At 46.2% G+C, this 15,276-nt stretch overlaps 1 gene segment (V, D, J or C); it reads left to right on the top strand.

Annotated features, from left to right (window-relative positions):
• Nucleotides 1–1,700: 1,700 nt before the first annotated feature.
• Nucleotides 1,701–11,957, top strand: LOC109312726. The segment is given in 3 exon segments: nucleotides 1,701–1,783; nucleotides 4,340–4,446; nucleotides 11,205–11,957. Coding segments are annotated over 2 exon segments (375 nt in total).
• The last annotated feature ends 3,319 nt before the right edge of the window (nucleotides 11,958–15,276 follow it).

Raw genomic sequence — 15,276 nt, 5'->3', positions numbered from 1 at the left:
GTGCTGCAGTTTTTTGCTTTCTATTTGGAGAAGGAATATTTATTTAAAATAGTATTTCTAAAAATGTCCATGTAGCAATACTATTATTAATGAACTGTTGTCATTGCTGCTAAGGTGGCACTCACATTGACTGGTCAGTGCCTTGTACTATGCACTAAACAGCTATATAATGGCAATACTCCCTTTCCTGTATGCTTTATAATCTACATGTCTATAGATATATGCATAGATATATCCATATAGCTATACTTCTCAGACACTCCTATAGAATCTTTTTTCTTAGCTTGTAAAGCAAAGGGCCAGGCCCATTTGCACATGTGAGCCCCACTTAGGAATACAGAACCCCGATCTTAATTGAAGTCTATAGGTTGTAGTCTACAGTAAATAATAATACATAAAGTGATTTGATTTTCATTATCTGAAATGTCCTTGGGTACAGTTGGGCCTCAACTAAGACTGTGGCTTCTTTGTGTTAAACACTTAGAAATACCTAGTGAGAAGCTGTCTGCACCCAAGAAGGATTAGAGTAACTCTAGATAGGTTTTTCAGAGATAAAGTGGAAAAAAGGGAGGAATATCTTTATTTTAGAGATAGGGAATTGAGGCAGAGAAATTTAGGACTAGCTTTTCAGAACGAGCCAAGAATGTGCCCTCTTGTTGAAGTCAGTTGTAGTAGCAGGCATTATACATGTTTGTCAGTAAAACTCTACATAACTTGTCCCAGGTCACACAGATGGTCTCTAACAGCTGTGGGAACTGAGTTGAGAACTTCAGAGTAGTACTTCAGTGCTGCAGCCACAAAAGAAACTGGACACACATCACTAAGTGAAACGCCTATTCAGAGGGAGGAAGAAGGCACTGAGGACTTGTTCTGATTAGTGGAAAACGGACACATGTGCAGGTAGTAATTTATAATTATAATGACAAATTCACAAACGAGCAGGAGTCCTTCTCTATTCTGTTCTTGCAGCAGGAAACTCAGGTAGAACAAGAAAGCAGCAGCAGAAGCTTCCTCTCCTAATTCGCTTGGTCACGATTACTGAAAAATCTCTCAATCTTTCTCCACTGTCAAGAGTGAGCAGCACTGTCTTCATTTGATGTTCCCTTCTGAAGAGCTGCAGCAGGACAAAGAGACATGGTGTGGCTTCTGGAAACCTTCTTAGCGTGCCTCTTTCCTTGTAAGTTTTTTAGTTGTTACAGCTACTGTCTTTATTATATGTTGCTTATCATTGCTTTTCTATACAGGACTATAGAGCTGATACACCAGCCAAATGCAGTAATTTCATGCTGGTGCAAGCCCCATGAAACCAGTGCTATTACAGCAGCTTGAAATCGGAGAAATGGAAATGGTTAAATAAGCTGTTCTCCCAATAAGAAAGAAACAATAAGGCTTTTTCTCCACTGCTCTCTTACTCAGTTACCTTGGAACACATATTAGCTAATTATTTACACCTAGAAAGAGAGGGTGCAAAACAGAAATCAGCCACTCAGACTGAACAGGTTTTACAACTTTTCCCATTATATTGCCCACATATCAATGGCCATAAGACAGTGGGTAGTTGAGCCCGATGTCCTGCCTCTATGCATACCTAGGTTGCACATACACCTACAGATCACTGCCCTCTGAAAAAGGAAGACTCCCAGCTGTCATACCCTTTCTGATGCTCTCCCCTCTCTGTCTTTTCTAGATTTGTTGTGGGCCATTGGCCTGGAGCAGGAACCCGGCTTCATCGTTAAGCAGTCCACGCTGGGCAGCACTGCCAGGATCACTTGCCATGTCACTGGTGGGTCCAGCTCCACTTTAATCCACTGGTACCGAGTGCTGCCTGGACAAGCGCCGCAGAGAATCCTCTACCTCTCTCTCTCTGGGGATAAGCTAGAGCAAGACATAGGTTCTAAAGACAAATTCTCAGCATATGGGAAGCAACAAGCTTGCAATTTTATAGTGAGGAATCTGAAAAAGACAGACAGCGGGGATTACTACTGTGCCACTTGGGACCTCCCACAGAGTCACAACCCTCTTCCAGCCCTGCCCAAAAAACCCAGCACAGTTCTGGGTGTGGGGCTCAACTCCTACCTCATTGCTGCAGCCAGGCAAGTAGAGCCCCACACCCCAGCCCCATGCTCCAGCCTGTAGAGAAGCCTAGCCTCAGTGCCACATGTCAACAGGGCAGCCTTACCTCCATCCAGCTCTGCCAACTGAAGCAATGCAGATGTTAGCTGGACATGGCTCAGCCACCCCTCGCTTCACTGAATGAGTGGGACCAGCCTGTTTTCCTCAGGGCTTTCCTATCAGTGCTGGCTCCACCTTTAAAGACAGTACAAGTGAGTGCCCTGTCACGCCAACTATGCATCGACTACTTCATGAGTGACAAGAGGAGGTTGGGAGTGAAAAAAGGAGGGACAGCTACCTTTTCTTCTTCAGGCTTGTGAGCCCAACCAAGTTCTCTAGTGAAATGTTTCTAACCAAGAGCACATGCCAACTGGTGGTATATGAGCTAGAAAACAAAGGAACTGGCCAATGTCACTGTGTTGCATGTCACATGGGCACACATCATCTAGATCAGGGCTGTGTGGGCTGGATAAGGTTGCAGGGACAATCTGTGAGCTGTACTGGGCCCACAGACTAGCTCCACATACTGGATGTAGCATGCAGGGCTGGTTGGATGCTGGTGCCACAAGCAGCGTACACCCTGGACTGGCCTGGCATGCTATGTGCAGCACACTCAGTGGCTCCAGCCCTGTGGACCACATGCAGCCTGCACCAGCCCCTGCCCTGAGTACTGCACATTGCACGTGGGACTGGCCTGGGACATGTACTGGATGTAGTACCTGTATTGGACTAAGCCTGCATGCTGGATCCTGAACGTGGGGCTGGTCTGTGGGTCAGATCCAATCTGGCCCCAAATCCAGAGCACAGGGCTGGTGCAGCTTAGGCACTGTATACAGCAATCCCCCTGAGCTGGCCCCATACTTCATGGGCAACACACACCTCAGGCAGCGTGTGTGTCTGCTCCAGTCTAGTACACCACATGTAGCATGTGCCAGACCAGCTCTGCACACTGCTGTTATTAAGATGACACCCAAATTGAGGAGATTCATTGTCTTGGTCACTGAAGAAAGAAAGGATGAAAAGGATCCTTCTAAGAAATTCCTTGTAGGCTACATTTCATTATCTCTTTCTCCTTCCATCTTTCCTATGTAAACTCTCTTAGATTGTAAAGAAAGGAATCAGGCCTCTTTTCACATCTAAATAAGATTTATGGTTGTGGGACCATGAGTGGAGCAGTGGCCTATGTGTTCTACTGTACCATAAATAGTAATAAATTATAGCAAGTTTTTTTTGTTATTTGTGATATTGTAGGGTACCAATTATGCTTGATCCCTGTAGCTAGAAGCACCTAGTGAGAGGTCTTTTTCCCATAGAGATTACAATTTAGATCATTGACACAGACAAAGGGTGTGAGAAAGGAAGAATTGTTATCCTTGTTTTAGAGGTAGGGAATAAAGGGACACAGGTGACTGGTAAGGGGGGGGCACTGGGGGAGCATGTGCCCCCCCCCGAGATTGGCCCCTAACTAGGCACTGCTCAGGACAGGGTATTTGTTTCGCTGCATGGGCTGGTGGCATGTTGACGGGGGGAGGAGGTTTAGTTGGTGCAGCTAATGTCTTTATTATATGTTGCTTATTATTGATTTTCTATACAGGACTATAGAGCTGATACACCAGCCAAATGCATCAGTTTCATGCTGGTGCAAGCCCCATGAAACCAGTACATGGCACAGAAGTATAGGAGTGGATATGGGGCTTTTGGCCCCGCCCCCCCGACTCAGGAGGCACCAGTCACCCCTGGGGACAGAGAGATTTGGGTATAGTTCTTTAGGAAGAACTAGACTTTTGGCTCTCTAGCATAAGTGTATCAGTGTTGTGTGCATGTTGCTCACACATCAATCTGAGATGAGGTAACATGCCTGAGGTACCACAGACAAGCTGTGGCAGCATGTGGAATTGAGTACTGCACTTTACAATGAGCCCTCATCAAGTGCCTTCACCAGTGAACTGAAGGAGAGAGACTTATCACTGTGTGAAACACTGCATCCGCGGGAGGGGAGCATACTGAGAACCAGTTCTGGTTAGTGTGACACAGATGCATGCAAAGGGAATCCTTTGCAGTCATATGACTGGACCCTGTATGAACACACGTATGCCTTTTATGACATTTTTGCAACAGGAAACTAAACTGAGACAATAAAAACAACAGAAGCTTTGTCTCCTAGTTGGTTGGTCAGCACTGGTTCATGAACTTACATCTTGTTTTCTTTCTTTCTTCACTCTCTCAGGAGTGAACAGCATCAGCTTCATTTGACCTTGTCCTCCAGAAGAGCTGCAACAGAACAGAGAGACATGGTGGGGTTTCTGGAAGCCTTCATGGTGTGCATCTTTCCTTGTAAGTTCCCTGGACACACAATTATTGTTTATTATCTATTGTTCTCTCCATACAGCCCTATGGACCTGATACTCCAATTCCAAACAGCAATTTCATGTGGGTGCCATCCCAGTAAAACTGGAGGCACTGAAATGGAATAAACTTGCTATAATGTAGTCAGGGTCCTGAATCCCCCATGCTGCTTTCCATAAATAGTAATATCTTTTAAATTGTAGGAAATTATTCTTGTTATTTTCAATACTGTATGCAACTACTGTAACTGGTTCTCCACTACCTTCTACTTTACTGGCTGACCCTGGATCACACATTTTCTAATTCTTTACACGTGGGCAAAGAGGGTATGAAATAGAAATGGAGAACTCATAGTTTTTGTAGTCACACTGCCCATGCACGAATAGCTACATAGGACACAGGAGACCCGAGCCCAGTGTCACATATTCATGTATGCCCAGGTGGCATGGACATTTACTGCTCTCTGGGGGAGGAAAACTCTTAGCTATCATCCCCTGTTTGATGTTGTCTCCTATCCTTGCCTTCCAGATGTGCTGAGAGCCATTAGCGTGAAGCAAGAGCAGATTTCCATCACACAGCCAGCCAATCTACATAGCACAGTCAGTATCAGTTGTAAGGTGAATGGAGGGTCAGCTTCCACATATGTCCACTGGTACAGAGCGCTGCCTGGACAAGCACTGCAGAGACTGCTCTACCTCACTCTGGATGGGTCTAATGTAAAGCGAGACACAGGCTTCTCCAGGGAGAAACTCACAGCCATTGTCAGGCAAAGCACCTGTACCTTGTTGGTGCGGAAGCTGGAAAAGACAGACAGCGGGCACTATTACTGTGCCATCTGGGAGTACACAGAGCCACAAACCTCTTCTAGCCTGACACAAAAACCCACCACAACTCTAGATGCATTGCTTCTCTCCCACCCTACAGCTGCAGCCAGGTAGCCTGACCCCACACCCACCCTCCAGCCAATAGCACAGTTAAGTGTCAGTGCCACACACCAAGACAGCAGCCTTACGTTCATCCACCTCTACCATCTGATGTTTGCCAGTAATGGCCCACCTTCCCAAGTGAGAGAGACCAGGCTGCTTTCCTTGGGGTCTACCTATCAGTGCTGGATCTACTGATATAAAGGCAGCACAAGACTGTGACCTCTAAAGCCAAATGTGCACTGACTGCTAATGGGTGACTAGAAGAGGTTTTGGAAGAGAGAAAAGGAAAGCAATAGGGTAATTGACTCACTGTAGTGTTTTTGGTGTAGTAAGTGGTTAGAGAAGAGGAGAGAGAGAACATTTTCTAGTGTGGAACAAGTGACTACCTTTCCATGTTCATTGGTTATTTTCAGCATGTACCTGCAGCCATCACCGATGCAGAATGCAGGAGTTCTGCTGTTGCTGGAATACGTATAGGCACAAAATAACTTCATTCTTTGAGTGATTTTCCTCTCTCATTCAAGGGGTTGGTTCAGGGGTGACAGCAGTAGAACTGGTACAGCTTTTGAGCTCTTCGTGTACAGGGAATCCTGGGAATTCCTTCCCAAGTTGCCAAGGGCCCTATCATGCATCATCACACAGAGCCTCTGTGCGTCAGTCAGTATAAGACCTGGGCTCAAAAGAAGATGGGTGTCTGGATACCACTTTTACACCATCATGAAGTTGGAGGCGCCTGGATGCTGATGCTGCTCCCAAACATGTCACATTTAGTGGCTGGCAATGGCTGACGAAGCATTCCTTCTTGCAGGGATCACTATCTTCTGGCAGATCTCCCCTCTTCCTCCCCACATGACACCTGCTGCTGCAGAGGGGAAATGAACCGTTTAGATTATGCTGGATTCCAGGAACCTTAAACTGCTTATTTCCATATTGCTGTTGCATGCTGGTATATCTGAATGCTCACGTTCTTGCACATTTGTCTTTGCCACAGCAAGAACACCATAGCAAACAGGTGGGTTTTTCAACGTGTCCTGCGGGCAAGTAGCATTTGCCTCAGCTCTGTTCTCTGATATTTTTTTTTCCCCTGATGCATATAAGCCAATAAAACTGGATAATCTTGTATAACTTAACTATGTGTAGTGCTCGGTTAAGTATACATTACTTGCCTATCACACAAAACTTATTTTTGAACAGCCACAAAAGTGTGGTTCAGTTACAAACTCTTTTTGAATGCCGAATCTAAATCAATCTCCAGTCAAGTTCTTGGTGCACGTATAAAGGAAGGCATTTTGTTTAGAGAGAAACATGGACATAGGTGGGGGTCTACACAACTCAAGGCAGGGACTGGTCAATTTTACAGGCAGATTGCAGGCCATTTTCATGGGTTTATCATGGTGGGAATGATCCCACACCTCTAACTGGCTGAGGGGCCCCAGTGTCCATACCCTCCCCCCCCTGCAAAAGGACTGCCCATCATACAGCCCTTGCTCCTCACTGCTGATTGGCTGAGATGGCTGTTTGTCATGCAGACCTGCCCCTCGAAATAGCAATTTGAGTAGGTCCCTAGACGTAGGTCATTTTAAGAAGTGAGGAGATAGAACAGTTTAAGTACCAGTTCATTACTATGTAATTCATGGAATCAACAGCTATAAAGACCTGTTTGATCATCCAGTTCATCTCACTGCCTGTATATACTTGTTTATTACATTATATTTTTCTAGTGTTTTTTTCCAGCCTAGGTCTCCAGAATGGAGCTTCCACCATTTCCCTTTGAAGATGATTTCACACCTTGTCTTCTAATTTCCTTAGTGCCTGCAACTCCTCCTAGTTTAAAATTATATTCAAATACTATTATAATATTGTTTACTTCTCCAGATGCCTAGGGCTTTTGTCTTTTCTATGAATTAAAGATTGCAAAGCACTGAGAGCCTCTAACAGAAGCTTCCTTAGCCTGTAATGTGCTGAGGATTGCTAAAGGCACCATTATCTCCTGTTGAAATTGGTGAGAGCTGAGGGACTTCAACACTTCCAGGTATGCTCAGTGGTTTTTCACAATTAAATTTGATATAAGCAAAATATTCTATTCATATCTACACAGTGCAATAAACACCTAATAAAGGGTTAGCACTTTGTCCCTGGGACTGTTTTTTTTTTCCTAATCTCTTGATCATTACACTAACCCAAAATATTTTTTTAAAATGAAAATAGCTTATATTTCAAAGCAAAATCATCCTAACAAGTTCCTCAGGAAGATCCCATTTCCTGGGGGCTGCAGAAAGCTTGGAGAGCTAGTTCTACACATTTTAGAAGGTGCTCCCTTATATATCAAAAAACAACAGGTAAAGGTAAGAAATGCAGTGTCAATGATCCACTAAAGCAGCGTTTTTAGTTTTGTGATGTTTTTTATCATCACAAACTGTTCACAAACACATTTTACCACTGACAAAGCCACAAACATCTTTTGCAACAACACAGGATGCTTCGTTTTTTATCGTTATGCTTTATCTTTAAAGCAGGATTCCCAACAAAACACTGTTTAAATTTCTGGCAGCTTTTGGATTGCAAGTACCTCACCTTTATGTAACAAAGCTGTTGGGTTTTTTTAAGCAAGCACATTCAAAAAAGCCTTTTTCACCCTTTGTATTGGTAATGGGATTTTCAGGTATCTGCTGGTGGAAGCTGGAGCCAGGAGAACCTGATTTCATGAGTGACTTTAATGGAAAGTGAAGAGGCTTAGGACCATGTGGAACCGTTCAACATGGATTATCAATGACCATTACAGGCACAGCACTCCTTTATAAGCCTTCTCTACCTCTTTCAGTGCAACTGAATTTAGTCATTTTAAAAGGGTTTTCTTCAGCTCTCAAGGCCCGCATCCAGATGAGCATAGCCATTTGTTTCCCCAGAAAAAAGTAGCAGTGGCAGACCTTGTGCCACTTCTGCTTGTCCCTAGGGAGCACCCATGCCACTCGTTCTCTTGTGTGGCAGGTTATCTTGAGTGGGGTAAGCGAGGCTGGGGCCAGAAACTCTGCCTCACCTGGGGTGCTGGGGGCCTTCAGGAGCTGCAGCCATAGCGCTCCTGAACCTGGGAACCTGGCCTGCAGCTGGAGCATGGTTCCCCCTGGCCAGGCTCTGGCTTTGGGTGGTGTGCACTGCCATGTGAGCCACCCCACTTTTTTTTGCCACGGCTTTTTTTTGACTCTGGGATCAACCCCCACCCCCCTCTCCCCCGCCCTCCCCACTGCAAGGTAGCAGTGCGGGGCATGCTTGCATATGCTGCGTGTGGCACTGCCGACAGGTTTACAATGCCACTTATCACATGACTGCATTCATCTGGACACGGCCAAGAAGGGGGATGGTTTCTCCCTTTGTAATCTGCCATTTGAGCCAGTGGCCCACTTTCTTTGCTAAGCGTAAGTCTAGCACAGTGCCTACCTAGACTTTATGCTTTGGTTGGCAACCACCAGAGTTGAAGGCTGTCCTTTTTCACCTTAGGCAGTGATAAGATCTATGCTTCTTTCCTTGGTGTCTGCGGTAGCCATCTGCTGGCAGAGCTGCTCTTTTGCCCCTGAGGAAGCATGCCTCAAAGCTCTCATCCTGCCCAAGACCTGGTATCTGTCACAGCCACAGCCACAGCAGCAGGAGGGCCAGAGGCAAGCTGCTGATGTTTGAAGGCATGGTGCTATTCCTTTAATTAAGGCACATGTGTATTGGTCCTCAGCCTCAGACTGGGGGACCCTGGGCTGGGGTAAAGAGAAGTCCCCCAAGGCAGGGACTCTCAGGAGCCCCCATGCTGGGCTGCATGGGTAAGCACCCAGCTGGGAGGACCTCTTCTCCCTTTCTCCTGTGGCAGCCACCAAAGCAATCAAAAGCTGGGAAGAGAGAGCAGGGAGGTCAAAAAGGCCCCACCACAGGGGCTTTCCCTCCCTCCATGTGCTGTGTAGACCCTGGCTAAGGGGATCTGGGGATCTGTTCCCCTGACATAGGCAGTGATTGGCCAGACCACACTGATGGGTGCTGACTGCAGAACTAGCACCTAGGACCTCGAATTATGAATTTGTCCTTAAGCTTGTATATAATCAATAAGCCTGCATGTCAGCCATAAGCAGTAAAGTAAAAAGCAGTAAAGAAAGTAGAATACAAACCTGTTCATCCAGGCCACTAGATATTAATCTGAGGCACATGCAAATAACTGCTTTTTGAAAGTGCTTGGTAGTAGTTAAAAGTAACAACCAATATTTTTCCTTTTGATAAGGATTGCACATAGTCACCTAGAATCCTCCTAATATAATAATGTGTTTTTGTTAACTGAATATGGTAAAGTTAAAATGTGTGTTATGTGCCGAAATGAAAGGCAGAGCTGAAGGTGCTCTAGGGGTGTTAATCCAGGAACACACAGGGGGAAAAAAGACCACCACCAAAACCACCTCTTGCCAGCATTGGTCATTTTCAAGGGATTTATGCTAAATTGCAAAAATATAGTTAAAGCACAACTCCCAAAGCCTGTTTCAGAGTGAACCTTTGTAGATTTTACAATTGGTCTGGATAGCAAAGTAACCCCCCCTCCCCGCAAAACAGGACAAGTAGCATGCAGAGATGGTGAGGGGAAGAGATAAGAAGTCCTTCCTTTCAGAACTGTAATGTCCATGAGAACATAAATCCCAGCTAACTGGCATTTTCCAAGCCAACAGATAATCTGATTCAGTCCAGTTCCCAACGTCTCAATGAAACAAAGACATGAAAATAAATACAAATCAGAAAATATTCATTAAAATACATAATGTATTCATTAAAATACTTGTTGACAGTAGAGTGGATGGTGGGAGGGGGATTTTGGAGACCTCAGGAAATTCGAGATGACTTGCTGCCAGTCTGTGAGCCATCCTCCTCTTCCCTCCTGAGTCTCCCCAGCTAGTGTAGATGAGAATATATATTGTGCTATTGCCAATAGGTGGCCATTCAGACAAATGTTTCTTCTTGTATTTTGGGGTGTAAACAATAAATGGTTGGGCTACAGACCTGTCTCTTCCTTCTTTATTTCACTTGTGTGGTAGTGGTACCCTACTTGCTAAGACAAAGTGGAGCATCACAGGGAAAGGTAATTGTATCTTAGGTTGTTATATAAAAGGGCAATCATTAAGGGACCTTAATTATTAAGGAAGCCTGTATCTTAATTCTGTGTCTAAGCTTGCATAAGGGACCCTGAACATAGGTGGGCTCTAGCTTTGTCTCTCTAAAGACTTAACGGTACCAGGCTTGAGGTAACAAAAAAGATGTCTAAATCTTAGGCCTCTCACTCCTTGGGAAAGTACCCTAGCCACTGGGTTATTGAGCTAAAGGTGGCAATACCACCCACCTCCTTTACAAATGTAGGCCCTGCCTCACTGTCTCATGACCTGGATTGGGTGCACTATCTGGATCTGGCCCACGGATGGACTGAGCAATGTCCACCCGGCCCCAGGAGCAATGTCTATTTGGCCCCCACTGCTATAGAGCAAGAATAAATCTATATTGCCTTGCAATAGCTCATGTGCAGGCAAAACAGCCTGCCATTGGTCATTATATCATTCAGTCACTTCCTCTTCCCAAATGTGCTGCTCCCTCCACCTTACAATAGGATGCTGTCTCATCTAGTCCTCTGAAGCAGCGGCACCATAATATAGTGAACATGTTTCCACTATGGGTTTTTCTTGTCACTTCAGTAATTTGGTATTGTAAGTCACTGCTCACCTGGGCTTCAATGAATAGATACATTGTTTGAGATTCTCTGAATTCATTCCATTTTGTCTTCATGGTATTTGTCCCTTCTTTTTCTTCTAGGTGGAGATGCCCAAATGCTGAAACAATCTAAATCATTTATTACCAAGGGAGTACATAAAACTGCACGAATTCAGTGCGTTGTTTCTGGCATAAGCCTAAGAAGTGCTTATATACATTGGTATCGACAGAAACCCAGGAATGCTCCAGAGTGGATTCTCTACTTGTCATCAGGAGAACCTGTCATTGACCAAGGATTTGAGAAGGAGAAGTTTGAGGTAGACAAGGACCTCACTAATTCTACCTGTACTTTGACAGTCAAGCAAATAAACAAGAAGGATGCAGCTACATATTATTGTGCCTACTGGGATAACACAGTGTTAGCAAAATACTGAGTAGCTATGCAGAAACTTTCTCTGTATGCTGAACCACATCCTTTCAAACATTTGAACTCAAAGCTGTGTACTTGAGCAGGCATCTAAGGCTGGAACCAGCTGCACAAACTCCTTCCTGTGTATGCAACAAGACATGAAAATCAACTTAGACCTCTGGTGTGAGACGCACGGGTGTAAGCCTGCTCCACCCCTGTGAGCCCAGGGACCCCAGGAGAGACCCCAGGACTGCCGATGAGCCCCGGTGCATGGTGGGAGGGACCTAGAGAGCTGGGAGCAGGCTGAGTGGACCGAGAAGAGTCACACCCCCCCCCCCGGCTCCTACTTCTCCCAGCCCTCCAGGGACGTGTGCGGCCAGAGCCTCACGAACAGACCGCGTAAACAGGCGAGCTCCTGGGCCCAGTGCATGAGTTAGCACAGGAGTTTGCACAGGAGGGTTTGCGTGGGAGGGCCTGAGGCCCTGCCTGTGAGCCCCCTAGGGTAGGCAGTCCCAGCCATAGCCAGCCTACTAGTGATATGCCACAGATGGGCACACACTGCCTGTGGCCTCCCCTCTGGCACCTCAGAAGCTTCCACCCAGACGGAGCCTGTGGTTCTGGGCTCCACACAGATGGAGCCCCTGGCTCTCGGCTGCGGGGGCTGCTTGACACTTTTTCAGGCTTTGGGGTCCAGGAGCATGACCACCTCCTCTTGTGAGGTATGCTGCTTTTTGGGGCTCTGGCACACCAGCTGGAGGAGCTCCAGGCTGCAGTCCAGAGGCTGCCTGCCATCAGGGACTGTGAGCAGGAGATTGACTTCTACTGTCAGGTCTTTCTCCCCTGGGAGGTGGAGGGTAGACCATCGTCACCTTCCAGGACTGGGGAGGACTCAAGGACCTCCTATGCTGTCCAGCCCAGGGGTTGGATCAAGGTGGTCAAGGGCTCCAAGGCCCAAAGTCCCCGCCCTGCTGGAGCTTTGCAAAGGTATGAACCTCTTGCAGCCCCAGCAGAGCCTGCTAAGTTGCTAGCTCCTGCAGGCAATACAGGACACCAAACTCTGGGGTAAAGCATCCACACCTGAGGACAGACAGGTGATCCAGGCAGACCTTGACAGGCTTAAGAAATGGGCGGATGAGAACCTGATGGTGTTTAACACTGAAAATGCAAGGTTCTCACCTTGGGAAGAAAAACCTGCAGCATGCTTATAGGCTCGGCAGTGTTATGCTGGTTAGCCCTACAGATGAAAGGGACTTGGGGGTCATCTTTGACCACAAGGTGAACATGAGCCTTCAGTGTGATGCTGTGGCTAGTAAAGTGAGCAAAATGCTGGCTTGCATCCATAGATGCTTCTCAAGCAAATCTCACGATGTCCTTCTCCCGTTGTACTCGGACTTGGTGAGGCTGCAGCTGGAGTACTGCGTCCAGTTTTGGGCTCTGCAATTCAAAAAGGATGTTGAGAAGCTTGAGAGAGTCCAGAGGAGAGCCACGCGCATGATCAGAGGTCAGGAAAACAGATCTTATGATGACAGGCTGAGAGCCATGACTATTCAGCGTGGAAAAGCGCAGGCTCAGGGGTGATCTGGTGGCTACCTATAAATTTATCAGGGGTGCTCATCAGGATCTGGGGGAACGTTTGTTCACCAGAGCGCCCCAAGGGATGACAAGGTCGAACAGTCACAAACTCCTCCATGATGGTTTCAGGCTGGACATAAGGAAGAACTTCTTTACTGTCTGAGCCCCCAAGGTTTGGAACAGACTGCCACCAGAGGCAGTTCAAGCACCCACTTTGAATGCCTTCAAGACATTTGAATGCTTATCTTGCTAGGATCCTATGATCCCTGCTGACTTCCTGCCCCTAGGGCAGGGGGCTGGACTCGATGATTTTCCGAGGTCCCTTCCAGCCCTAGTGTCTATGAATCTATGAGTCTATGAATCTATATTATTTATCAGCTGCCAGGAAATATACACCTGGCTGTACCATATAAAAAGACCAAGTAGGAATCACAGAATGGCAAATAAAAGCAGCAATTTTCAGTTACTATCTGTAGGTCAGTGAGTTTTGGCATGGGTACATGTTCCCCAAGTTGCCTAGGGGAGAAAACCACCTAGAACTGACACTAGAATAATTCTGTCTTGGCACTGCTTACTACTTCTTGAAAGGAAGGGATAATAAACTTGGAATATCAACTTCAATATGTAACGTCAATAAAAAACTCTCACATACTTTAGAGGTTAAGTCTTCTTCATCCAGCCCCAAGTCTTGTTTCATTATTATTCATAAATGCCTGTGATTCATGAGCAGTTAGCAACTTAATAGTTGTGAATACTAGATGGGATCACTTTACAACACATACTGACTTTGACAGAGTAGAAATGGTGTAAGTCATTACTTAAGTCTGGATCAAGAAAGACCTTATTGTAGGACCATGTGGGCACATAAAACTTCCTATGGGCTCTTTTAACATACCATGCAGCTCCATTTGGGCTGACTCCTAATCCAATAACAGTGCTGCTGTGTTCACACAGCACTTTGGGCAAGGCAATTAGCCCTGTTAACTGACAGTGGCAATTACTACACAGTAACCTAAAAATTACAGTGCGGCATGGGCACCGTCAACATGTGGACGCCCATACTGCTCAGTAACTATGGTGATGTACACCGACTTGGGCGTAAATTTGATACCTGCATCAAGCAATTAGTTATTGTGTGATAAGGCATGTGTAGACAACTTACTGCACAGTAACACTGGGCATGTCTACACCTGCATCAGGTGATATAAAACAATTAACATTGCATTAGTGGTCTTAACACTATATGGGATGAGCAGGCAGGAGCTGAGCCTGTGGGACAGCACACTGTCACCAGGTACCACTGCGTGTACTGCTTCAGAGCCATGGTTCTGGCAGCAGGGAGAGGCAGACTCCCAGCAGGGGAAGCATGTAGAGCAGAGCAGGCAGGGCTGGGGCTGGCTTGTCTGTCTGCTGTGCCTGGCATTGCTTTCCCAACCCCACAGAGTAAGCTGCTCTTGTTGGCTTAGCCCAGGCAGGGTTGGGGTAGCATCCTAGTGGCAGGGAAGCCTGGCGGACACCTGGGATGGAGGTAGGTATTGTGGGGAAATTGGTGCTGGGAGCAGATGCAGCCCCAACCCTGCCCAGTCTGAGCCAACAAGAATGGCTGACTCTGTTGGAAAGGGGAAGCAGCTCTGGGTGCTGCACACAGATGACACAGCCCTAGTCCTGCCTGCTCTGTGCTGCCCCCTTCTGCTGCAGGGAGTTGTGGGGGGGGGAGGTAAAACTGCTTATTGCACGGTAAGTTACTGGACATCTAGATCTGAATCTGGCCTATGGATGGACTGAGCAATGTCCACCCAGCCCCAGGAGTACATGCACACGTAGACACACACACTGAGTAGTGATACCCTGTGGATATGGCTATACCACTTCTGATTTGGGAGGTTGGCTTATACAGGCAAAGTCAGATGTCTGATTTTGCCACCTCTTTTATGGTAAGTTTGCTATGTAGACCTGACCTTAGTCTAGGAGCTGACCTCTCAGAAAACAACATAGATCTCTAATAAAATAACTTTTCATATTTATTTGAAAATGAATACACAAGGTTGAAGAAAAGTCTACACTTCCCTTCTTGCGGATATACCTATTCCAATTTATGAAGACTTCTAACTAAGCATGTGGCCTACAGACAGTCGATTAAGTCTGCACCACAAGACTAATAACTTAAGCTGAACTACTCATCAGTCTGGATAA

This window comes from Crocodylus porosus, unplaced genomic scaffold (assembly GCF_001723895.1).
Source record: "Crocodylus porosus isolate Cpor-Errol unplaced genomic scaffold, CroPor_comp1, whole genome shotgun sequence".
In the NCBI taxonomy this organism is placed as follows: domain Eukaryota; kingdom Metazoa; phylum Chordata; order Crocodylia; family Crocodylidae; genus Crocodylus; species Crocodylus porosus.
The sequence above is the reverse complement of the archived record's forward strand: the minus strand, read 5'-3'. Positions and strand labels throughout refer to the sequence as shown.